Source organism: Nymphalis io, chromosome 18, assembly GCF_905147045.1.
Source record: "Nymphalis io chromosome 18, ilAglIoxx1.1, whole genome shotgun sequence".
In the NCBI taxonomy this organism is placed as follows: domain Eukaryota; kingdom Metazoa; phylum Arthropoda; class Insecta; order Lepidoptera; family Nymphalidae; genus Nymphalis; species Nymphalis io.
This window is the reverse complement of record NC_065905.1, coordinates 7114792-7141355: the sequence shown is the minus strand read 5'-3', so window position 1 is coordinate 7141355 and position 26564 is coordinate 7114792. Positions and strand designations below refer to the sequence as shown.

General features: G+C 30.5%; 2 protein-coding genes across 2 annotated transcripts; both read right to left on the bottom strand.

Annotated features, from left to right (window-relative positions):
• LOC126775233 (protein takeout-like) lies at positions 1 to 21287 on the bottom strand. Its single transcript, XM_050497028.1, has 6 exons — positions 21080 to 21287; positions 7412 to 7504; positions 1771 to 1918; positions 1219 to 1352; positions 804 to 969; positions 1 to 324 (listed from the first exon to the last, which is right to left on the bottom strand). The coding sequence occupies exons 1-6, from the start codon at positions 21135 to 21137 to the stop codon at positions 186 to 188; spliced, it is 738 nt and encodes a 245-aa protein (XP_050352985.1). The 5' UTR covers positions 21138 to 21287; the 3' UTR covers positions 1 to 185.
• Positions 21288 to 23994: 2707 nt separating this feature from the next.
• On the bottom strand, positions 23995 to 25328 carry LOC126775227 (uncharacterized). Its single transcript, XM_050497023.1, has one exon. The coding sequence runs from the start codon at positions 25220 to 25222 to the stop codon at positions 24098 to 24100; it is 1125 nt and encodes a 374-aa protein (XP_050352980.1). The 5' UTR covers positions 25223 to 25328; the 3' UTR covers positions 23995 to 24097.
• Positions 25329 to 26564: the final 1236 nt, after the last annotated feature.

Genomic DNA, 26564 nt, shown 5'->3' with positions numbered 1-26564 from the left:
TAGATTTTATTATTTATTTTCTTAACTTACACCCTATACCTACATTTTAATTAATTAAAGCAGTTTTCAATAAATACAGTTCTTACTGCACTTGAACCAGTTTTGTTTTCTTATTTTTAGGTTCTTAGAAAATAAAGTATTTTACAAACACCTCTACTTATCACCTAAATTTGGATCACAGGCTCTCACTCTTCAGGGAAAATTTTGTTCATCGGTACTTTGTCGAATATTTTATTCGTAACATCTTGGAATACTGAGCTGAGACTTTTTTCGTACGAATCCTTTAGTTCGTTGAATACGAGTTCAGAATTTTCATTTAAAAACCTGAAATCAATTTAGTGTTAAATACATCTAAAATTGAATACAAACTAAGAATTTATTAAGCCATCGCCTATAAAGTATTTTTTTATACTTATATTTGTCACAATTAATTTTACAAATCTCTCTTAAAATAAATATAAAACAGTAATAAATATATTAACAATATGTTTTTGTGGATGTAAGTGTTTCAGTATTCCTTCATACATGCAGGTTTTCTCATCAAGTTTTCTAAATCCGCTTATTGTGTGCAAAACTTATTTGTTTCTGCTAAATTTATACCGGCAGTTATGTTCAATAACCACTTAGTTAATAACCAACCACTAGACTATAATAGATAAAATAAAAATAAATGCAATACATCATTATCGTAAATCTACTCAAAATCGTAATTTGTTGTTGGAGCACATTACTAAATAAATTATTTAGAAAAGTTGGCGATAGATGGTGCTTATTTCAAAAACGAATTCTTATTAAATACTCACAAGTTCATTTGATCTCCGAGTCTTTTGTCACCGTTAAATAAGTTTGAGAATTGCAAAATAACCTTTTCCGGTATGAACTTAATTTTATAATTTTTTATATGCATGTAGGTCTCTCCATCTCGTTGAATTGGTTCGCCGATTAAATCGTGTTTTACAACTAGATTCACTGAGAAAATAATTAAATAATAATACAAAATAATTATTAATAATGGTTGATGGAGTTTTAATAAAAAAAAATTGTTTTGTAATAGCAAATGTTTTCACTATTCACCACAGGATAGCGTAATGCATTCAAAACTATTTCAATGAAATTTGTAGTTACGCTCTCCTCTACAAGATGGCGCTATAATATAAACTCATTTTTGAAATTCAGTTATAATCTTATAAGCAATCTATAAAAAAGGTAATACCGTACCCATCGTTATATTAGCAACTCCTTTTCCTTGAATTGGTAACACAAGAATTCTTCCTTTCATAATGTAATCAGCTATAAATTCCATTTTTGGTGTGATAGATTCCGTTCGTAGGCGGTAGTGTTTGAGATCGGCTCTGTAACCATTAAGCATGCAAAAATAACCTTAATACTTAAGAAAACATAAGCTTAATACATTGTAAGATTTATAATAACACATATAACAATAATATACACTAGTAAATAATTAATTGTAAAATAATAATATTATGTATATCATATATCATATCATAATAATTATTATTATAAATGTTACCACTACAATATAACCAGAAACTTTTTAATTAGCTCTCCTATAAATTATCTGTTATAGTCTTATTCAGTCTTATAACAGTTAATATATAGGGGAGATGTTAAAAAGTTTCTGGAATCAAGATGATATTTAAAAAAAAAAACAAAACATATTACGCATTTGAGCTTTATTTCACTTTTATCCCACTTTTTATCCCCAATATAATTAAAGTATATTATTTTTAAATATTAACATTTGCTCACTTGTAAGTCGTAAGGATGGAGTCGGTCAAGCCGTGGAGTTTTATCTTTCGGTAGTTTTGTGAGATGACCACTGGCCCCGATCCAGATTCGATGTCCATACCTGACACTAGTAGAGGCTCCAGTGCTGGCACTGATAATGCGGGTATACCTGAAATTAAGATAATTATAAAGTAAATAAAGCAGGTGTACCAAACAATGGTCGAGTTTATTGTTGAAAGAGAAAAGTTGTAAAAACAACTTCCTTTTTTGTATTTAGCAATACTTTAATTATTAAAATATTATTAATAATACAATTGATGAAGTTTTTATCTGAAATTTTGTAATCACTGCCCTTTTCATATAGAATAACTGCCCTCCTATAGTCATGCCATGTACATAATAAAATCCCAAAACGTAATTTTTAATAATTCCCTGATTGTATATTTCTCCAGATTAAATTCGAAATGGCGGTACTAATTCTGTTTTATAGAACTTACATTGTTCTCCTCCTGAGTAGTGAAATACAAATACTCTTTATTAATTGGGCATCAATAAGCATAAACAAAACTACATACACGAAAGATGTACAAGATGTGGCCTTATCGCTAAAACAGAGATGGGGTAGCAGCTATTTAGGCTACTTTTTATTACAGTAATATCTAGTTTTTTATTTTCGATCCTTTTGTAAGAATTTAAAAACACCCAACGGTTTATGTTATTCATAAATGAACTACAAAGATTGTCAGCCCCGGATTTCGCTAAAAATATTAAATTATAATATTATAAATTTACTTTTACCGCAATGGGGGACCTCAAATATCAAAGTGCCTAAATGCCTTGGATCTCTAAATCCGGGCATAAAGATCATATTCAGTATTCAAAAACCAAGAAACAATTAAACTTATATCTAAATGAAAGTAAATTTATGAAAACTAAAATTAAATTTGTTATGTTATGATTCATACAATAGTTCATGGAATTCAATCTTGTTACCAATTTATGTGTACAAAAAATTTGCATATATTATAAAGGTACCTGAAGATGGCCTCACGTAAAAAAAGAAATGGCCGTTTCTCAATTGTAATATACATTACGCGCAATTCAGTACCTCGTCGGTCTTAACCTAGCCAAGGTTATGCCTTATAAGGCAGCAGATCTTAAGATCTTTGATTCAAATTCAAAAAAAGTTGTTTATTTTTATTTATTGAATGGGTAAGCGGACTAGCACGTGGGTCATCTGATGGTAAATGTTCACTAAAGCCTACATACATCAGTATTGTAAGAAATGTTAACCATAGCTTACATCGCCAATGCGCCACCAACCTTGGGAAGTAAGATGTTATGTCCGTTGTGCCTGTAATTACACTGACTCACTCACCCTTCAAACCGGAACACAACAATACCAAGTACTGCTGTTTTGCGGTGGAATATTTGATGGGTGGGTGGTACCTACCCAGACGAGCTTGCACAAAGCCCTACCAGTAATTTTTAGAGAGTACGAATAAATGCACTTTTATTTGCAAATGTGAGATTCTGCTACGACTGAAATTCGGCTAGGAGGAGATTACATATCCTTAGTATAGATGATAATACTATTATAAATGCAAAAGTAACTCTGCCTGTTACGCTTTTACGGCTAAATCACTAAACCGATTTTGATGAAATTTTGTACGCAGCAAGCTTGAACCCCAAGGACGGACATACGCTACTCATAACTTTTAGCCTTTCTATTAATTCCTCTTAGTTCTGAAGAATAATCATATTAATTATATTCCTTTTTATATACTACCTTATCTTGGATTTCTCGATTGTGTTCATTATTTATTTATGTCCATTATTGCAATGGTAGGTATGTTCACAACACGATGTCATTACAAACATTTCTTCCTGAACATTATTGATGAGGCTATCTCAACAGGTATTAATTTTATTGTTTTGGTCACACAATATCAAGATAAACTTTTTAATGACCAGTTTCTTTCATCCGGAATTGCCTTAAATGTAATTCAATGGTGCAATCTCAAAGATAAATTTAATTATATAAAAATGGTGCCAATTTCGTTTATTTATTTTTACTTTATTGTACATCAAGAAATAATTCACAATAAAGAAGTCAATGTACGAGGAAATAATTGCGTATGAAAACGTAATCATCATTTATAGCGATAGCTTCTTTAATGTGCTATTTAAGTCACAATAGCATGACAAATAGACTTTCTTAGGGAACTTTCGTAAGTAATTATTATATAATCTGTAAGGTCCTAAAAGAAGAGAAATCGGTTTATAAATTAAGATGCTATAGTGGTGAGCACGCAATTCTTTGCCGAAGATTGTGGGTTCAAACCATCATCACTGAATTTCCATGTGCCTAATTTATGATTCATCCCATGTTCGGTGTTGAAAGAAAACATTGTAAGGATACCTTCCAGATGTGTATCCAACCCGCATTAGAGCAGAGCACAATCTACAATCTTTCTCAATAGGTAGGTAGTATCAAATCACAATAAATAATATTGCTATAGCTTTACAATATTATTTCTAACAACAATAATACTATTCAAAAGAATATATATTTACTCGCACTATACCAATAATTTCGAGCGAATCTTACTTCGTATGTTTATGGTGTTGCCGGTGAGAGAGAGGTCGTCAACCTTGACTGCTGATCGCGAAATCTTTCTCTCTTTCGAAATGATTGAACTAGCGTCTTTCTTAATATTATTTGTTATGTTCACGTGATATACACAAGACAATCTCGGCATACGTATGCATATTTTAGACATTTTTATTGATTGTGTACAATTTAATTATTAAGCTAATAGGCTCAGTGGTAAGAACGCGTGAATCTTAACCGATGATCGTGGGTTCCAACCCGGGCAAGCACCACTGAATTTTCATGTACTTAATTTGTGATTATAATTCATCTCGTGCTATACGGTGAAGGAAAACATCGTGAGGAAACCTGCATGTGTCTAATTTCACTGAAATTCTGCCACATGTGTATTCCACCGACCCGCATTGGAGCAGCGTGGTGGAATAAGCTCCAAACCTTCTCCTCAACAAGAGGAGAGGAGGCCTTTAGCCCAGCAGTGGGACATTCACAGCCTGTTACGGTACAATTTAATAATAGAATATTCATGTATAGTGAGAATATTTTTATAACTACAGTCAGTATTCTATCGAATTGAATAGAATTATTAAAAAAAACTCTAGTATTTGAAAGAAGGGTTTTTAAAGTATTGTTATATTTGTATCTAAATTTTATCCACTCTTCCACCTACTCTTCCATTCACATTGCGTACTCACTCCACTCTTTGATCTATCAACTTTTTTACTTATTATCAAATGCTTCTACTGGTGGTAGGGCTTTGTGCAAGCTCGTCTGGGTAGGTACCACTCACTCATCAGATATTCTACCGCAAAACAGCAGTACTTGTTATTGTTGTGTTCCGGTTTGAAGGGTGAGTGAGCCAGTGTAATTACAGGCATATAGGTATATAACATCTTAGTTCCCAAGGTTGGTGGCGCATTAGCTATGTAAGCGATGGTTGACATTTCTTACAATGCCATTGTCTAAAAGTGTTTGGTGACCACTTACCATCAGGTGGCCCATATGCTCGTCCGCATTCCTATTCTATATAAAAAAAAAATTGTCCACCCGTCCACATATTCATCCATTCAATATTCCCTCTCACTGTGCTTAATATTACTTACTACAATAAAATTACTTAAGCTTTTATAAATTAAGTTTTTCCAACCCTTGCAAATATTTTCTCCAACACTATATTTGTACTAATCACAGTCCCCAGGGAGAGATTAAGTTTTAGAATAAAATTTAAGAGCGGTCTTGCGTCACGAAGAAAAGCGAGAGTAATCGAAACGGTGCATGAGCACCATGTACACTCTCGATCTCGAATAATCTCATAGCATCGTCGAGACTGTGCGGCCGTTGTTAAGTTTACTTTATCCAAATTAATATAATATCCAATTTTAAAAGTAAATAGTTGAATAACATGTTCAATTTATTTTGTATGGCAGATTAGCAAATGATACAGATTAGTAATTGATCATCTTCGCATTTAAACAATGCCACTGCTAGTAGAAAAAAAAATCCTTACATCTAATTACCAAAAATTCCATTGTCAACTGGGTTTCGATAAATCGTTTTTAAATATATTTTTCAATTCTATATAATACCGGTATGCTTACAGTGCAAACGAATATATTTGTTTAAAACACAATCGTATTTATTTTGCAATATTTTAATAGTACCTATATGCATAATTATGTAATGAATGAGTTTACTTGTTAATTTATGCTTAAAGCATAAACAAAACGTTACATATTTGGGATCGAGTTCAAGATCATGTCGTATACAGCTAAATAGGCAGGCCACGTACGTAACAATTTCCATCTTAGTTAATATCGTCAGTTTACTGCAAGAATTCATTAAATGCAAAAGAAAAACATTAAGTGCCTTATTAATGGAGACTAATTCGTCTCAATATCATTTATATCAAACAATATTTCTTCTGTATCGAGTGTAGTCATTTTTATATATACATATTTACATTCAGAAGAACATTACATCCGAAACTAGCCGCATTAATAGTATGAAAAGCAGAAGATACGTTAAAATCCTAGCGTTGTGTAAGAGGTCGTCGCCCTTGAAAGCAAGTCTTTCACTGCGCATGTGTCGAAACGAGACTATCAAACAAACTTTGTTAATCATTTATAATTATATGGAAAATTTTACATTACTTAATACGCATATTCGCAATAAATTTGAACTTAAATACTGTTGTTTATTTTCCATTCGTCTTGGTTAGTATTAGTTTTTATATATAATGAGCGGGCAAATGTTCTAACTGGAGGTAAGTGATTACCACCGTCCATAGACATTGGCGCTGTTAGAAATATTAACCATTCCATACATAGCCAATGCACAACCAACCTTGGAAACTGAGATGTTATGTCCCTTGTACCTGTTTCATTGGCACACTCATCTTTCAAATCGGAACGCAAAAATAGATATTGCTGTTCGTCGGTATGTGATGAGCGGTTGGTAACTACCCAGCCGGGCTTGCACGGGGCCCTACCATAGAGTAAAGTAGTAGGTAGTCGTAGTTGCTGTTTTAGAAAACGCGCATAACCACCGGCAAAAACTTTCGTCTTAATCCACAAATGAACTTCAGAACTTTTTTGACAATTTTATTACATGTTCCTTATTGAATAATTTAAACTTGCTACGTAATAGTAATTTGCTGTTTACAGTTTAAAAGTGTTGCTTTTAAGTGAAGTGAAAACAACTTCTTGGTCAGGTAAGGGTTTAGGAGAAGATGGAAGCCACGCTTTACCAGTAAGATTTCGTAGATATACATGTAGCTAAATCATATCATACTATCGTCTCATCGTATGAACAATTTGTGTTAATAGCTCATTTCTGCCTTATTCTAAGAGCATATAATACGCTTATAATACTTTATAAGCGATCTTGATCGAGTGGGATGCAATTCTGTCACATGTATCTATCAACTAGCGTTGCAGGAGCGTGGGGGAAATACTTGAAATTCTATCAAGAGGAAAGGAGGCCTTGGCCCAGCTATAGGACATTTACTAGCTGCCTATTTACTTTTAATCAATTTAATCATTAAGCACTCACCGTTTTTCATCCTACGGAGCGCGTCAGGCACAGCTCCTGTTAAACATTCGTTGAGTTTGTTGTCTTTCTGCCGACACCGAGTGAAGTCGGAAGCTGAAAAATAAAATTAAAATTAAGAAAAGCTTTTGTATATAACCAATTTTATTAAAACTATTTAATTTACAATACTTTATAACAATGATTAGGTATATTTAAAAAAAAAAGAAAAGGTTAAAATGTGCAAAGCGATATCAAACCATATTATCAATTTTTTTTAAATAATTAATAATACTGGTATTCATAGAATATCTATTGACGAAAATGTTTTTTTTTATTTATATATTTTTTATAAATAAAAAAAAATAATTAGAATATTAATTCACAAACACTAATATTAAGTAAATTTCATTTGATTTCTTCTCGTAAATGTCTTAAAAGTAGTAATTATTACTTATTATTATAATATTTATTTGTATCATTTATTTTAATTATTATATTTTTATTTATTAAAAGTATTTTTGTTTATCTTAGCTATCCAAATATGTATATTTTAATGTTTTCTTTGGTGGTAATTTTGGCAGCCTGACAATCGATACCTAACAAGGGACACCTCACGTTTCGAAAACAACTGTAGAGCCTATAATTATTATTTTAATTCTTTATTGCGAAAGCTATCTTCAAAATACGACTCTAATAACAATTTCTCTACAATAAACCTAAAAATACTAAATGAATCTAAAAACTTTTGACGAGAACTTTTATTTGGTGACATCAATACATAGTATTATTATGTACCAGTTTAGAAGCTGAGTGAGCCAGCTACTAGCACAATGTTTATTACATCGTAGTTCCTAAGGTTGGTGACGCATCAGGTAGCACATTTGTGAATCTGCCTACCTATTTCAAATAATAACAAAATACTTGCTACTTATATTTATTTATAAATCTTTTCTAAAATATATGAAATCCATAACCATTAACGATAATATTGCAATTTGTTTAAGAAAGTTTGCGCATGTTTACAAATCTTCAGTTGCAAGAGTGTGTCGCAAGTTGGCCTTCATCACACGCAGGCGCCGTTCGTAAAAATGTCACAAGCTAATGAAGACAGTTCCGAAATTATGAACGATTTCCGTAGAATATTCTACGGAATTTTTATATTTCATATAACATAATGTTTACATGAGTTTTGATAATTAAATGGAATTAAAAATGAATTAAAGAAAATAATTATCGATACAATATCAACAGATTTTAAGAAGATATCATTAAATAACTTTATACTTTAAGTTATATCTCGTCAGTGAGAAAGAAAATTCTTCAAGGAGGTAATATAACGAAGAGACAAGGCATTGTATCTTGTATAGTCCAGTCGCTGAGAGAATATTTTGTTCCTCATTTATTGTCCTTTTAACGAATAATATAATTATAAACTGTTGTTACTTATGTCGTTTAACGGGTGATTATATATTAGTTAATAACTAAAATGACAATACCTAATAACTTACAACGTGTATGAAAAATTTCATGATGAATGGTTGTATCATTAAGATGTGAAAGCGTAAAACAAACAACTACACCAACTTACTTTTGCATTTATAATATTAGTTAAGACTAGCTGACCCATGCCCATTTCGTTTAAACATTTTTACTTGTGATGAAATTGTGATTGTGGTTCGGTTAGTACTGAGTGCTATGATTTATTTCCTGACTGTCAAAAGTCGCGTTGGCCACGACATCCGACTACCACGAAAAAGTCTTTTCATTTTTCGCGTTAAATAATGTGGCTTTCTATTGGTAAAATAATTTTAAAAATCGGTTCAGTAGATCAAGATATTATCCCCTACAGCCTCACAAACTTTACCTCTTTATAATATTAGTATAGATTAGCTTGAAGTTTTTCATAATCTTAGGAAGCGTCCTTAATATGAGCCCAAGACCTCTGAATCTGCGGCCACTGAAACACAATCTGAAATCTAGCCACTAGACCAACGAGGTTTTAACGCTTAATAACAAAATGATAGGCCAAAAATACAAAGTCCACACTTAGATATATATACATAGTAATAAAATAAAGTAAAAAAATCAGTGTATTAATAAGTGTTGAAATTAAATAAACCACACCGTAGAATCAAAGTGATTTAGTTAATATTGGATTTATTATCGACAAAAAAGTATAGTTAAACATATTTTTTTTTATATTGTATACGCGTTTGCAAGTACGCTGCAGTTTATAAATTTAGAAGTAAATAAATCGAAAAGTTTGTTACTAGTACGAACTTTTTAAAAACTAAATAATAATAACATTTAGCAGAAGAATTAATACTGCGTGACAAAAAATCAGCTTCAACTATTGGTTATTTTTAATACCACTTGTATTAAAAATCGGAAAACTCGATATTTGTCAGCGGTATAACTATAATATTTGTGAGTAAGTATTAAAAATAATAATTATTAAAGATAATTCTACATCAATTGAATTTGTTATTAAATAATAAAGTGGTTACGGAAATAATAAACAAAGAAATTTAAACTTCACTTGTGTCATATGTTAATGATTCATAAATAATAATACTAACGCGTTTCGCGCAATTGCAGTAACATTAACATGCAACGATTGATGATTAAACTTGCTAAACCCTTTACCATATTCACTAAACCTTGGCACTATATTAATCCTTGTAGGTTATCGACCACCATTGTTTAATGGTATCGTCTATAAACGTCTAAAGAAGGATTATGGCATAAACGTGTAATTGTTACTGTAAGTTCAAGGTGATATTTAATAGTTTTTTGGGGAAATAAACATGTACGTGTTAAAGGTTAAGTGTTATTTGTTATAGGAAAAATATATTCGTAAAGCCGTATGCTCACAAAAGGAAAATTCACAACGTTTTTGTTGTTAGCACGTGTTAGTGATTAAAAGTTTCTGCAATAAATATTCAACTTAGATATTAGCATTGACTGACAGAATTGCAATCAGTTGTAAAGACAAAGAGGTCACCTCCAAAATTAAAGTAGTAAAATATTTAAATGTTTTTGGTTATATCGAACATTTTCCTATTCGACCTCGAGGCATCAAAGATTGTTCAATACCCAAGGCTTACACAGCAGCAAAGTATACCTATATATACAAGATCCAAGAGAAACAAAGATTGAGTCTTTTAAAAAAAACAATGAAGAAAAATATTTGGTACTAGATATCGTTTGCATTTTATCGAGTTTGGAAATAATACAATATTTAATAGCAAATTAAATATATATGTTAAATATATATATGAATAGGTACAGGTAATATATAGGTATTATGATAAAATTATGTCAAAATCGAGATGGTGTAGTAATTAGATGTTATCCTTGAACGACAGTATTGCGGATTTAAATTCTGGTTACGTCGTCTGACTATTTTAAAAGCTAATACTGTGTTTACTTCGTGTAAAACAATTTAACAAAAAAAACTTTTATTATCGTATTAATTTTTTTATTATTTTATTTTACACGACGAAAACAAATGGGCAACGAGTAAATGGGTAAAGATTGGGTAGTTGATTGATTGGATATTGGCCGCCATGGACAAGACGACATTATTTATCCCTCCCCCATATACATTGATATCTGACAATGGAGTCGGTTTTATCAGAAATGTTTGAAATCCATGTGAAATATATATAGGTAGGTATTTATATTCGTATCTATACTAAATAATATTACAAATGCGACAGTTAGTTTCTTTGTTACGTTTTCATTTCTAAAATACTCCACCGATTATTATGAAATTTTGCCTCGTTATAGCGTACCTAACTTCCTTTTTTAACGCTGGAAAAATGTTTTTTTTCATTACGCGTTTCCCCCCTGTGAACAGTGGGGGGGGTATGTAAGGCTCGCCGGTGTCCAAGGCGCCGAGTGCGCGCCTAACATCGGAATACCCACTAAAAAACCAGCGGTACCCTTTCCGTCTTAACGAGGAGTGCCACGGGATAGCTTGCGCATTTTACCGTGACGCGTACCTATCCTCCTCCTGGAACTAGCAATTCATATAGGTATATATTTATTGTCGAGATAAGATAAGGTGATGGCAAGATTGTTTTTGACAAATGAATAAAATAATATCAAAATAAAGTTATATTACTTACAATATTTGAAATCCGGGTATCAATGATTTGCCCTTTAGTTTTTTCCGCGTGATAAATAATGAAAATTCGTATTTATATTACTGGTTTTAATGCTAACAACTATTTAGGTATTAAATCTGAATATTTACATACAACAACCATTTATTTTGTCTACCAAAATCAAAATATAAAAAAAACTAGTTTGGTTAGTTGATTTAATGTTACAGACAAATTTTATAATATCTCGACCTTTATGAAAATATCCTCTTTTTAATTTGCGTTAGAACTATAACATAAATACAAAATCACATAATCCTAAGAGGATGAGGAAGAGGCTTTTACAGATTTATTAGAAATTAATACGTTGATAAGGCCCTTTTAACTTACATAGTTAAAGTTGAATTGTCACCGGCTAAGCAAGAATTTAATAGAACTAAAACTATATTTAATTTAATATTAGGTATGAAGAAGCGGCATTTTAAATATTGAATCCACATCTTATCTACTCTGGATCACATTGAAGCGCTTTTTCGGTCTTCTGCAAGGTTATTGTTATATGAATTGGTAGAATCAGATACAGTTATATTACTTTTTGATCTCGCTAGAAAATGCAAAAAGCGTTCCCCCCACGTGAAGCGGCACTGGGAGCCCTAGAATACCCACCCACTAAGAACCAGCGGTAATTTCTTCGTCATTGGGGGCGTCATGTAATCGCGTAAGCATTTTAAACCTAATAAGGGATCCCGGCCTAGGGCGCCGAAATAATACGATATATTTGATATAATGTCTTGGCTATGTATAATATTATCTAATGATTCTGACATTGACATTGAAATCATAAAACGAAACGAGTTTTATTAAATATTATTTGCTTGACCGCTTTTAAATACTGTGCTTGTAACTTTGTTCGTGTAATGTTTGAGAAAACTTTTATTCCATATCACACATCACGAGATCACATAATCACACTCTACGAGATTATGTAATAGTAATTAATGTTTGAAAAAAGAAATATATTCATTCAGTTTTACTAAAAATAGCGATTATGTTAAGTGGAACGGTATCCTAATATTAAAAAGAGATAGTTCGCGTAATATTGAAAGTGAATTGTGTAATGAGAAATTGCAATGCGGTGAATGCGTTGCAATTTATTTTATGGTCCTTATATCAATTGTAATAAGGCTTAGAAATATATTAAACGTCTAGTTTTATTATGCAGAATTAAGTAGATATTGTATTACAAAACACTCGAGCTAATATTTTTGTTAAAGTAATTATAATTTAAATGAATCAATCATTCATCGTTTTTGTATAGGTACTTTCGTTTGCTGACGAATTTATTTTTACTCTTATCGTATGCGGTCAAAATTTCCCATTTTTTTAATGTACCTACCTAATTCGTCAATTATTATATATTCGCGTTAGTTGATATAATCAAATACTAATTACTACATGACATAACTAATAAATTCGATGCCACCCTTAAGGAAACTTTGGAGAGTATTCCCTGACACATGCTACATTGTTTCCATCCATTCCTATCCAGATGGTGTCATCGGGGTAAGGAAGATGTGGAAGGGACAAGTGTTGCGCTTCCAGCCTTTCTCTCTTTCCATTCCATTCTGGCCTGGAGGTGAAAGGTTTGAACCTAAAGTAATAGTGCAAATATTTTATTAAAAATTTAACACCTCGTCTTATTGCCTCTTCTGCTGACCAGATTTTTTGCCATCGAAATGCTGCTAGCGTTCTTACCACCATTCCACGCGGTCACGATTTGTACAATGGGTATTTTTATTTGTATATATTTCTGACATTAATGGTAATAATTCTTACGTAAAAATATATAGAGATAGGTGCTCTATTTGTTAAAGGATGTATTATTTAGCATTCTGTTTATATTTGATTACATGAGCTCATACTCAGTGTACATAGACGGATTGAGATTTTTTATTTAATTTTTTTACCTCGTATTATTAATGTCTAACGAATTATCAAATAAACATTTTATATAAAAAACAGTGTTCAATATATCCGGGTGGCCAAGGCCACATTGGGAAAAGAATATTTAATGTTTTACAAATGAGTTTAAAAAACTTGTCTATAAACTATCAAGTGTTTTTTCTGCTTGATGCGTACATAAATATACAATATGGCTCAATTTATAATGGCGGACGAGAAGAGGAGGGAAGCGAAACGAAGAGAAATTGTGGATAACACTTTAAGCTGAATCTCAATTGATGGTGAAAATCTTAATACTTATAAAATCATTTGTCCAGAGCTTGACTGATTCTTAATGCACAACCAAAACTACTCAGTAGTACTAGAAAGATGAAATTTAAAACTTAAGTTTATTTAAAACGTAAGGATCCGCTATGAAAGGATTTTTGGAAATTGCAACTTAAATGGGTGAGAGAAATGGGAAAGGTAACTTTTTATGAATTTTACTTGTAAAAAGTCCGGACAGGCAGGATAGGTAAAATTATGAGCGCGTTTTCCAGACACTTTTCGAGTTTTCTTCTGAATTCGGGCTACTGTTGCCGGGGCTACTGCGATGTTGATGGAATTGGCGGGAAGTGAAAGACAACAATGTAGTGTCAAACGCCATGATAACATTTAAAAATTCAGAATGGCGAATAAGATTTGTATTCTTCCAAAAATCGTGCACCCAATAAACTATTATTTTATTCTATAATATTAGTTTATTCCAATGAATTAAAGACAAGCTCCTTTTCCACCTTAATTAATAATAGGCACTAGAAACCTCCAGCATCCCTTGGCCATGCGCGCCTATCTCTCTCCTTCTCTTCAACGGAAATTGACACTAATATTTACATATAATTTATTATCGACCTTTGTTGCCATAATGACGTAGCCAGCGATTAATCTTAGCTAAGAACACGATATTTCCGTGATTTTATTTATTTGTTCATGGCAATTATTATAATTGATGTTTTGATTTTTTTATGTTAGCTTAACTTAAGAAAAAAATCTGATTCCAATAATGTATTTGATAAAAATTAATATCTTGTAAACAATGACATAATCTTCCTTTATAACTACAATTTCATTTGATTCATCCGCCTCAGATTAACTTATTTTTGTTTCTTCGTTTTGCTGGTAAGGTTTATTAAATATAATACAATTATTATTATATTTTATAGTATAGGTAGGCTTTGGGAACTAAGATGTTATGTCCCTTGTGCCTGTAATTACACTGGCTCACTCATCCTTCACTCCAACACAACAATACCAAGTACTGCTGTTTTGCGGTAGAATATCTGATGAGTGGGTGGTACCTACCCAGACGAGCTTGCACAAAGCCTTACCACCAGAAAAATTATATAATTTATGAATAATTTTTTTTCGTTCAATTATACATACTATAAGTACGCAGGCTAAAGTACAACAAAGGTATACAGCTGGTCGGGCTTTCTGAGTCCAGTTTGTCTGGTTTACAACTTATTTATCAGTTATCCTACTTTCAAAGATCAATACTTTGTATTGCTATGTTCCAATTTGAAGGATGATTGAATCTGTACTTAAAAATATTAAGAACATTCATACATATACATATATAGGGGTAGGTTATTTAAATTATTAGACAATTACAAAAAAAAAAAAGAAAAGCTTAATTAAAAAAATAAGTAAATTTTAAAATTATTCGGATACTTCGTTACACTTATGTCTATTTATGATTGATGATATGCCATTCGAAAGCAACACAACTTATCAATTAATTAGAACAAACTAAATTAACTAATTATTTAATTTAGGTTAAAAATTGTTAATAAGTGGTGAAAAATTCTTCGCAAAGTAATCCTTATTACGATAGCTATAAGACTATCTCACTTGATCCACTGAATAAAATTTCCCAATTCTTGGAATGTAAAGCGAAGGTCAAAAACCAGTGTTACAATATGTAATAACGATGCAAAAATGCATAGAGGCCTTATTTACGCCGGCGACTTTACCCGCGTAAAAATACGATTTTACAATATAATATGACATTTATATAGAGATTTCATCTGAAATTTTTAAAGCAATGATTTTCTTAAATATGTTTTTTGTCTTCTAAGCCTTATAAAAATTACAATGACCTATGTCAACAAACAATATTTAATTAATCAAGTTGAAATCAACAACCTTTGAAGGTTAGCACAGTTAAGGCATCACAATAGCACTTAAACAATCAACAATGCACCGTTTATATTCAGGCAGGCTGCCTGCAAGGACAGACTTTGTAGTCTAAACGTGATAGGCTAAAACTTTATAGACCTGTTTAGGTTTTATATCTGTTTAATCAATGTCAAAATGTTTAAATAATCGTACAGTAGTTAAAAAGTTAATTGATTTGTGAATTAAGGGTTTTTTTTTTATTGCCGGTTATATCTTGACGGAGAGGCAGTGTTTTGTGAGAGCTGTAATGCCACATTGGTCAAAAGACGAGAACCTTACAAACCTAAACCGTAGTAGGATATTTACAGTATGTTACTTTGGTTTAGTGTTTTTTTTTAATCTTTTTTGGGATAACTAACTGGCTTGTCGGACTAACGGCTAGCTTCTAAGGCTGTTTGATTTATCCTGTTAAAAAACAAAGGAAGCCGATTAAAAGGAAAACACGTATGGATTGTCTGTCATACGTGCCAGTTATATAGGATTGTCGTCCGATCGGATTATGAGACTGAAGGTAATAGAGAAATTCCGAATTGCCGAAATTCAGGTAGGACTTTATTATTCAAGAAAGTTTCTTTCACCGGTTCTTCTCAGGTCTGAGGAGTTTGTTTCTAGACCGGGAATAGATTTTTGACCATCGTTAAGAGAGCTCAGTGCTTCTCTTTTGGTTAAAGATTTTTGAATTATTAATTTGAATTCCTAGAATAATTAGGTAAACTTGTTGTTAAAAGTTCAGTTTTATAAAATAAAATATATTTCACATAATGAGGGTTCAGATTTTATAGCTAACAGTTTGAGCAATTTTCTTGTAACCGATGTAATTACAGTTACAAGATAATTGGCAGCTCATTGACAGAGCAGGGAGTAGTTTGTACTACTTATCATCAGGTGTTACATTTGCTTATGCGACTATTTAAATCGCTCTATTTTTTGGAGAATAAAGAGTGTGTGCTTGGAATGTTCAACCATTCCTATTAAAAATTGATAAATCTGAAGATATCAGGCAAACCTTATAATACATCTATGTACTTTGATCAAGGTTTGATATATGGATAATGCATAATAGCATTTCTTTACGGAAACCAGTAGAATATCAATGGAGACCTCACTATTTGTTTCCGCATCGTAATAGAAACGTGGTTTGTATTTATTACATCTATTTTCTATACTTATTCGATCGAGTTCCTTTATATTTAAATACATGTGTCATTTAAATAGCTTATGTTAGACGATAAAGGTTTATATTTTTCTATATAATAACATATATAATAATAGTTTTTCGGATTTCAACAGAAAGTAATCCACTATTAACTGTATTATATGTATATTTTATGATATAATCGTAGAACTTTTTTTAGTGTATTATTTATTCTTGAGTTTTTTAAGAGCCATAGCACTAATTCAGTAATGTGAATGTTTTACAGTTACCACTACGCTACGTACTTTTTTCACTGAATGAGATTTATCGTTCTTTGAACCTACCATAGATAAATCTTATTTTTTTATAAACAGAATTTATAACTGGTAACACCCAGTATACATTTCGTAGCCTCATAATAATGTCAATTACTTTTCGAAGAGAATAAAAAGGGGGAACGATTCTAGTGTCCATAATATATCCACGAGATAAAGACAATACTTAAAATACAATATTTAAATTCATAATACTCAAAAGTGAAGTATTGCCATAATTCACACTATTACCCACTGTGGTAATTTCTACAGTTTTGCAGTATTTTAATGTATCAAATCAACAACTAATTATTTATTCTATATGTTTACTGGTGCTAAATTGATGTGAAAATGCATAAAACTTAAATTAAATATTAAATAAATACATAAACATTGAAATGTTACAATAAAATAAACATAATGGGTAATATTTTATACAAATTTACATAAGTTAAGACATAATAATTAGGTATATAGTTGCTGTTTTAATGCATTTGTAAAACAAAGTATTTATATATAAAACTGGAAATTACCTTAGTGTTTAAAAGTGTGAATCCTGCAGAATTTAATGTTTTTTCTTATATTTTACAATGTTTAGATTATCATGCCTATTTAGTGCAAATGGTATTAAGAGAAGTAATTTCTAAATTCCATTAATGTCATATTGAAAATTTCAATAAAACTGCATTTTTGTCATTGTGATGTAATTATGTATAAGTCGTTACAATTTTATTTAAAAAGGTATACTGCAAAAATAAGCTTAACTTATTAGGTTAATATTGTATTTCTTAAAATTCCTTTGTAAATCAAAAGAAAATGTTAGATAGCTTAAGAAAAAAGTTAATAATAAATTCAAAAGGTACTTCGGTACTGCTTATATTTATTTCTATTATTTGTGACTCTTTTTTACAAAGAAGGATGTTTAATGTGATGTAGATTAAAGTTTTCTTTTAGTTTTTCTGGTAAGCATTATCGAGAAAAAAGGAATCAAAGTAACTCAAATGCAGCCATTTCCCGTATATTCCTAGTTACAAGGAAGTTATGCCAATAAATAATATCATTTGACCTATACTACCATGTGTGTATAATTTTCACATGCATCCGGCACGAGATTTAATAAACCGAAACACATTACGTAAAATGTGTTATTAGATATTTCTCATGCATTTGTTACGTTCACATTTCCTGTGCATAATAATATGAATTAATTGATTGGAAAATTATTTTATACTGTAATAAATTTACCAATTATTATGGAAATTAATTGGAATTAGAAGGACAGATTTTGTAGTAAAATCAAGTACCGGGTATGTGTGTTCAAGAAGCGTATCTTATTTACGCTTCTTGAATATCACAGATAATTAAATAAAATTACAGATATCATAATGTGTATGTGGCACCAAAGATTTGTACTGGAGCTTAAAAAACATAAACCGTTTGAAAAATGTATACTTATAGCTGCTAATTCCAAAAATGAATGTCCTTAATCCTTAATTAACTGTGTATGCTAAGCCAAAGCCAATATGGCCCAGTGGGTATAGCACGTGAATCTTTATCGATGATTGCGAGTTCAAACTCGGGCAAGCAACACTTTTAATGTGCTTAATTTTTTATTATTATCTCTTGCTCAGCGGTGAAGATAAATATCATGAGAAAAGTTACTTCGGATGAAATTCTGCCACATCTGTAGGTGAGGTGAAAGCCATATGGCAGCAGTGGGATAGTTACAATTTGTTACTATACTATTTAAAGTATGCGACGTATCATTTATGATTACTAATTGCTGGACTTTTTCCGATTTTTCTTATTTCTTAATATATATATCATATTCACAAGCGGTGGTCGTATAAGTTTAAAAATATATCTATAAATATTATAAAAATGAAACTGTTCGCTGTCTGTAAATGGAAGATATTTGAGTAAGGGCTTTATAACTCATAAAGCACAGGGCAAGACATTCAAGTATGTCGGAATAGATTTAAGGGAATGCTGTTTTTCACGACCAATTGTATGTTTCCTTATCTTGATAAATAGGGCAACATGTAACACAAGCCAATAAATACTAATATAACTAAAAATCCCACGAAGATAACACTAAAATTGTTGCAAATACTGAAATATTAAGTCTTATATAATTTTGCTCTTAGTGATATCTTTAAGTTATACGAGGGTGAAACCGCGGGTACAGTATCTTAATAAAATGATATACATTAGTATGAACTTACTTAAATAAATTATTTATTGTTTTTTTTCTAATTACTGCTTCTCATCGTCAAAATGTTGCCTCAATGATATTAGTTAAAGCAATACTGCCTTTCTTATTGTATAACTTCATTATAGATTAAGATTAATAATCTGATTATAAAAACAATTCAATAATTTTCTTATTATATTATTATTATTCTATAATTTTCTTTATCTATAATGTTACCTTAAAACAAAGTTAATAATAATTTGAATAAACAGATAATAAAAACACTCTGTATAATGTACTTTATAAATATATTTATTTGTACAGTAATATATGATAATTGATTCAGTAATTATATGTAATGTATATGTTCAGGTGCTTGATATATTATGTGTATTCCCATGAATATTGTATATCCGGTAACATAACCGGATGTACTTAAAATCTTCTAAGATTTATTTTAAAATAGTAACTTCAAAATATTAAACATAATAATGATACTCTAAGTACGTAAGATCAAAATAATCGAAAGCAATATACTTTACTAGTATCCCCCGCGGTTTTACTCGCTTGTCGTGGAGGTGGTGTTGTCAGGTGTTACGTACCGTATGTCCTTTGTACCCCTAACACGCAAAAGGTTAAGTAGTTAAGGCGTAAGAAGAAAACGAACCAACAAAGAAATGAATAAAAATATTCACTTTCGTATTAATAATATTAGTAAGCATTGTATTTTACTTTTGTAGCTATTTTTATATATATTAGCGTTGGTACATTCTAGATTAAAAAAGTAAAAAAAGCGTTTTCTAGGGAGAAGTCATATGAATTTTATTATGTACGAAATCACGCGTTAAATACCTTATTGATAATATGGAATAAAAGTTACTCATAATGTTATTTAGTAATAATAAATTAAACACAATCAAGCTACTTTTGTTCGAATTGTTACAGAATAGTTTACCCTAATTTAAACGTAGCTTCCTTTTTCGAAATATTATTATTTGAAGGAAGTGTTATTGTTCATGTATATCTATATGTACACGAATTTGGTCTGTAGTTTTTTAAAAATAAAATAAAAAAGTATTTTCACATCTCGGTTCTATTTTGAAAATCTGATTTATTTATGATTTATTCAAATTATTTTATATACTGACATTATGTAATACGCTAGTTTTATTTTTAATTTATAAATAGAATTTTAAAATATATCAAAATTTATTTGATTATTTTTATTTTTGATCCGAAATTGTGTGAAAAATTATTGATGTAGTTAATAGTTAATTATTCCTTAAGACTATTTAATTTTAAACATTATTTTCTATTAAGAGTTTAAATTAACAAAAAATAGTAATGAAATTTGACGACATTAATTTAAATAACCATAAACAAAAGAAAATTAAAAATAGGATCGCCTTCATTGATAAGCTTGAAATAATATTACTTAACTTATTAACAGATAATATTACTTAATGCATTGGTTATAACTTATAATTTATATTATAGATCGCGCGTTAATCTCAAATTAAATCTTTGGTTATAAACAATTGTAATATAAACGCGGAAAGGGTATGCTTTCACTAATGTAGCTTTCATATCATAGGTAATTAAGGTATATGACACATTCGAGGTTTATTTTTCGAAATATTTTCTTGGTATGAAAAAGCTATAGTTTATATTCATTATGCCAATATTAACTTTTTGACAATATATTTCCCAACAAACCGCAACTACCTTCACCTCATAAAACAACATAAAATTACTTACGCAATACATTCTCAGCGATCACTAACGTTAACGGAGCGAAGAGAAAAATTAAAAACATTTTAACACTGTGAACCTTTTTGGAGGCACTTAAAAAAATAGTTAAAAAAAGTGAGTGCACACGCAGCGTCTGTCATGAACTGAGTTCGCGCGCAATTGTCGCTCGTATATATTTATTTTTCGCGCTCGGATTGCAGAATGTTTGACGATCGGTACAAACGAGTTCTTGTGAGATGTTGATGTGACATGTTTCGACAATGGATGCAACTCGTTACTCTACGTCTTACTAGCGACGAAATCTAATGTTTATGAATACTTACCTTTTCATAATAGTTAATACTTATTTATTTTTTTAAATCGCATATCAAAAAAATGTTTTATATATTTGCATTAATAAATAACTGCGTTGATGATCGTTTAAATACTAGCTTTTGCATGCGGTTTCACTCGTGTCTCTGCCCCCGTGGGCTGAAGCGTGACGTTTAATAGCCTGTAATCTCCTTCCAGAATTGGGATATCAAGTTTTTTTAAATTCCACCGGTCTTTTCAGAGATTAGCCTTATTATATTAATATAAATACATAGCTATCTGCTCCGCGCGGTTTCACCTGCGTTAAGCTTCACTGTTTTGTCTTAGTTTGTCGAATTATATTACAGTCCATCTTTCTCTCTTCTCTTCTAGATTTTTTTTAAATTGATGACTACTGACACCACTGGACCGATTTTGATGAAATTTGGAATCTAAATACTTTTTCTACGCGCATTTTTCATTTAAAATAAGCCTAAAATAATTTAACATAATTGACTCTAAGCCATTTAAGGAGATCCTCTGTTATATATTTTGTTCTAAGTATGTATATAAACGTTTAATAAGCATATCTTTAATTGTGAGTCTGATTTCTTAATGATATAAACACCTGTTTTTAATACGTGAGTTTGAAACTTTTTTTTAAAAGTTGTCATGTCACCTTGAAATATTATTTCTACACGACAAAAACGAACCATTCATTGTATGTTTTCGACAGTCGGAAAAATACAGTAACTGTTACACATATTTAAATTAGTTTCGACAAATAATAAAGGACAAGTGTAGGGCTGATGTTCATGGTGTCTGTACACTGTATTGCGAATACTTCATCCAAACTGATATTCTAAATTCAAAAGTGAGTTTGTTTATTTGTGACGCTTGCACGTTTTAAATACTCAACCGACCATCATGAAATTTTGCAAAGGCTACAGAAAAGGCCATACGGTCCTAACACCTCCCCACACAAGAAACGCGTGCGAAAACTAGTATGAAAGATATAACTTTAAATAAATACTTAAGTTGTGTTTGTTATTTTAAAAAAGTACCCATATGCTCAAATGAACATATTTTTTTTTACATTATCTTGGAGTAATTTTATGTAAGGAGGTAGGTATGTTAGTATACTTTTTATATTTAAGTATGTTTTATAATGTCAATAGTACGAGTTAATATTTAAAAGAAGAAAAAACATTATAATATATACAAAATAGCCGCATAGTAAATATTGACTGAATTCAATGGTTATTTTAGTCATTGAAAATGTGAGTTAATAAATAAATATGTTTTTTATCGAATACCAATATCCGGTCGAAGTTCTTTAAAAAAATTAACTCAATGTCATGATTGTAAGATGTATATGTATAGTTAGAAGATTCTATTATCACTACAACAGCGTTGTAAAAAAAAAGACGCACGCTAATTTCAAAACGCCATTTTGTTGGTGGACCAAAAAGTTTAAGTTTTTACTGGTGGTAGGGCTTTGCGCAAGCTTGTCTGGGTAGGTACCACCCACTCATCAGATAATCTACTGCAAAACAGCAGTACTTGGTATTGTTGTGTTCCGGTTTGAAGGGCGAGTGAGCCAATGTAATTACAGGCATAAGGGACATAACATCTTAGTTTCCAAAGTTGATGGCGTATTGGTGATGTAAGCGATAGCCAGTAAAATTCCTGCTTTCATTGCCTTATTACCATTATACATTAACCACAAAACTAACTGAGCTGTTAAAGATTTTGATACCAGGTAATGGCATTCATATATATAATAAATAATTCATAAAGTCAATAATAGAAACAAAAGCTTGATATAACTAATTGCATAATAATTGCAAGATGATAATAATTAATTACTAAGTATATATTAATGTATAAATTTCAAATCGAAGCTAGAAATTATATTCTAATAAGTTATCACTTATTATAAGAAATTATAATATTCATTAATATCTACAGTATGTATTACACATATCTTATAAGTTTAGAAACAATTTGAAGTAACCAGTATTAATCATTCCAGTACATTAGGGTTACCATATTATTAGGTAAGTGTAAAGTCACAAATAGAAAATAATAAACTTATGAATTTAATGTAAATGTACTTTATTTTGTCTCAAATCATACTCTAGCTAAAAAGATATATTAAAAATATATTATGTATTTTTTTAAAGCCGAGATGGCCCTGTGGTAAGAACGCGTGAATCTTAACCGATGATCGTGGGTTCAAACCCGGGCAAGCACCACTGAATTTTCATGTGCTTAATTTGTGATTATAATTCATCTCGTGCTTTACGGTGAAGGAAAACATCGTGAGGAAACCTGCATGTGTCTAATTTCACTGAAGTTCTGCCACATGTGAATTCTACCAACCCGCATTGGAGCAGCGTGGTGGAATAAGCTCCAAACCTTCTCCTCAAAAAGAGGAGAGGAGGCCTTTAGCCCAGCAGTGGGACATTCACAGGCTGTTACGGATTACGGATGTATTTTTTTATTATTTTCTTTTGGTGTACATAAAAGGATAAATAAATAAATTAATTAAAATAAAAAACATCTACCTTGTGACTAATATTTAGGCACACAAACTAAATTTAAACTTTTTCTACATATTGTTGTGAGATTCCATAGACAAGTAATATTTTTTTATTATATAGTAAAAAAGTTAGTGTTTATAATAGATTGATAAGATCAAAACATTGTATTATGTTTTTCAATAAGCATTTAAATAATAATGACATCATTTTCCCCAACACTTTCATATGTGTATTTTTGGTCTCTAGATAATTCTTTATAACCCTTTTGATATCTTAATGCTAAAGAATCTTCCGGTAGTGTTCGATTGAAAATTGAATCTCCGTTTAAATCTAATTTTATTATACCAAAGTATATACTTTCATCCTCGACATTTTGCATCTTACTCCTTTGTTCGACAACTAGAGAATCATTAACCGGTAACATTAAAAGCATGTCTTGCACTTCATTATTTATCTTAATTTTAGCTTGTATCATTCCATTAATTTTTGTATCGTGTATATTTTTGTCCATAGGCAAATAGCATTCGACACAACGAATATTGTTTTGGTGGTCTGTATTAAGAGGGACTGGAAATAATCTTTCATTTAAGTGAAATCTATATATACATTTATGTTTTAAGCTGTTAACATTGGATTTTGAATTTACTCTTGATTTAGCTGAATGGCATTCAAAATAATTTTGATTTCTAAATTCCTTGATATTTTTAAAATTATTGTCACAATTCATAAATCCTATTTCTTCATCAGAATCCGGGTATATTTCGTAAATATTATTTTCTGTGTCCACCTGTGATTTATTTTCAGACTGTTCCAAAATTGTATTCAGAGATATTTTTTTTATATTATCAGTAGCACTAAATGAATGAGTTGATTGTTTAAAATTTTCATTTCTATAAAATTGTTGTAATTGGTTGTTATGATTGTTAGAATTTTTTTTTGTCGGTGATTTATTTACTTTATTTAACGGGACAATGTAAGAGTCTTGTAACAGACTTCTGGTGATTTTAGCTCTTGAAAACGTCCTATTGTCTGAGTTCGAAGCCACATCGCCGCATGTTTTGCAATAATCAAAATTTTCCGTCAAAATTTGACTAAAATTTAGTTGAGATTTCGTTGTTTTCTTGGGTGTCGTTATCCTGCTGTTTTTATTATGATTAATCGTACCCGTTGGACAACTTTTTTCACTACTTGAACAAATATTTTTCTTAGGGATACCTGTGACATAATTTTTGTCAGTTTTAGCGAAAGCACATAAATGTCTTTGATATCTTTCACAACATGTTTGAGGAAATGATTTATGAGATTTGGACATAATTATTGTACATTTAAGACTTTACCCGATATTTATTGGGTTTTTTATACATATAAAATAGAGTAATCAATACGTTTAGCTCATAAACTTTTGAGTTTTGACTACGTTCTTGTTGAATGTTTACAGGAGTCGGTGTGACGTTGTCACAACAACGTCTTGTCACTCGTTGCTATGACAACTTAGAGAATCATAATACCAATAATTATTATTAGTCTGTGAATCACACTAAATAAATTTAGTTTTCATTTTTATATACAAAATATAAAATGTGATAGATAAAATTATAATGATAAATTAATTAAATAAAAATAATGCAAGCTTGATAATATTTTTAAAGGAAATTTGCGTAGTAGTTTAGCGACACCTAGCGGCGAATAGAATTACCATTTTGAATATAAAATATATATTTGAATATAAATTACTATTTTGAATATAAAATTCGTTATTAACATAGATGGCGTTAAATACTGCATTTTATATAAGAGTAAATAGGAGAGTAATTTTCGATAAATAAATTGCATTAAAAAAACCCTAATATATTATCATTATAATTTTCTTTTTTTTTAAAGAGAAAATGACTTAGAATACTAATAACACTAAAAAGCCTGTTTGCAATGAATTACTTACATTCAGAATATTAGGTATTTACCCTTCTAGTTACGCACAAAGCTTGTGTTAGGAGTAAGTATTTAGGACTGCTACAAGAGTCCATGATTGAACTTCAGACTAATTGCACGTCGCTAAACTGCCCATATTCCGTTAAAGTTTAATCACAAATATATTATGTTATATATACAAATAAACTTTATAAAACTGATCCATTTGATTTATCCCTGGAAACAATTTATAGAATTTTCATAAACATAATGAATTATTTAATTTTGTCTCAAAAACCTATAGAATTATATATTTTTGTGGATATTTCAATGATGATTTTTTGTCTACCGAGATATTATTTTTTTATATTTTCGATCAAACGAGGCCCCTCTGAGTAAATACTTCCTACCGATATTCTACCGATAAACAGCAATATTTATTATTTTTGTGTTCCGGTTTGAAGGGTGAGTGAGCCAGTGCGACTACTGTAGCATATTAGTTCCCAAAGTTTGTAATGCAAAGGAATAGTCAATATGAGCGGTGATGACCAATTACGGTCAAGTGGCCCATTTGGCCGTCTGCTTTACCTATATTATAAACAATCCTACCTAACCTAATCGAAATAATAAATTAGCTATAGCTGTCGAAAAAAAAGCACAATTCACTCATAATTTTTTTTCGACAGCTTACAATCTTTGTAAAAATATAAGGCATCAATTTCTTGTTTTTGAACATTTTGAGCAAG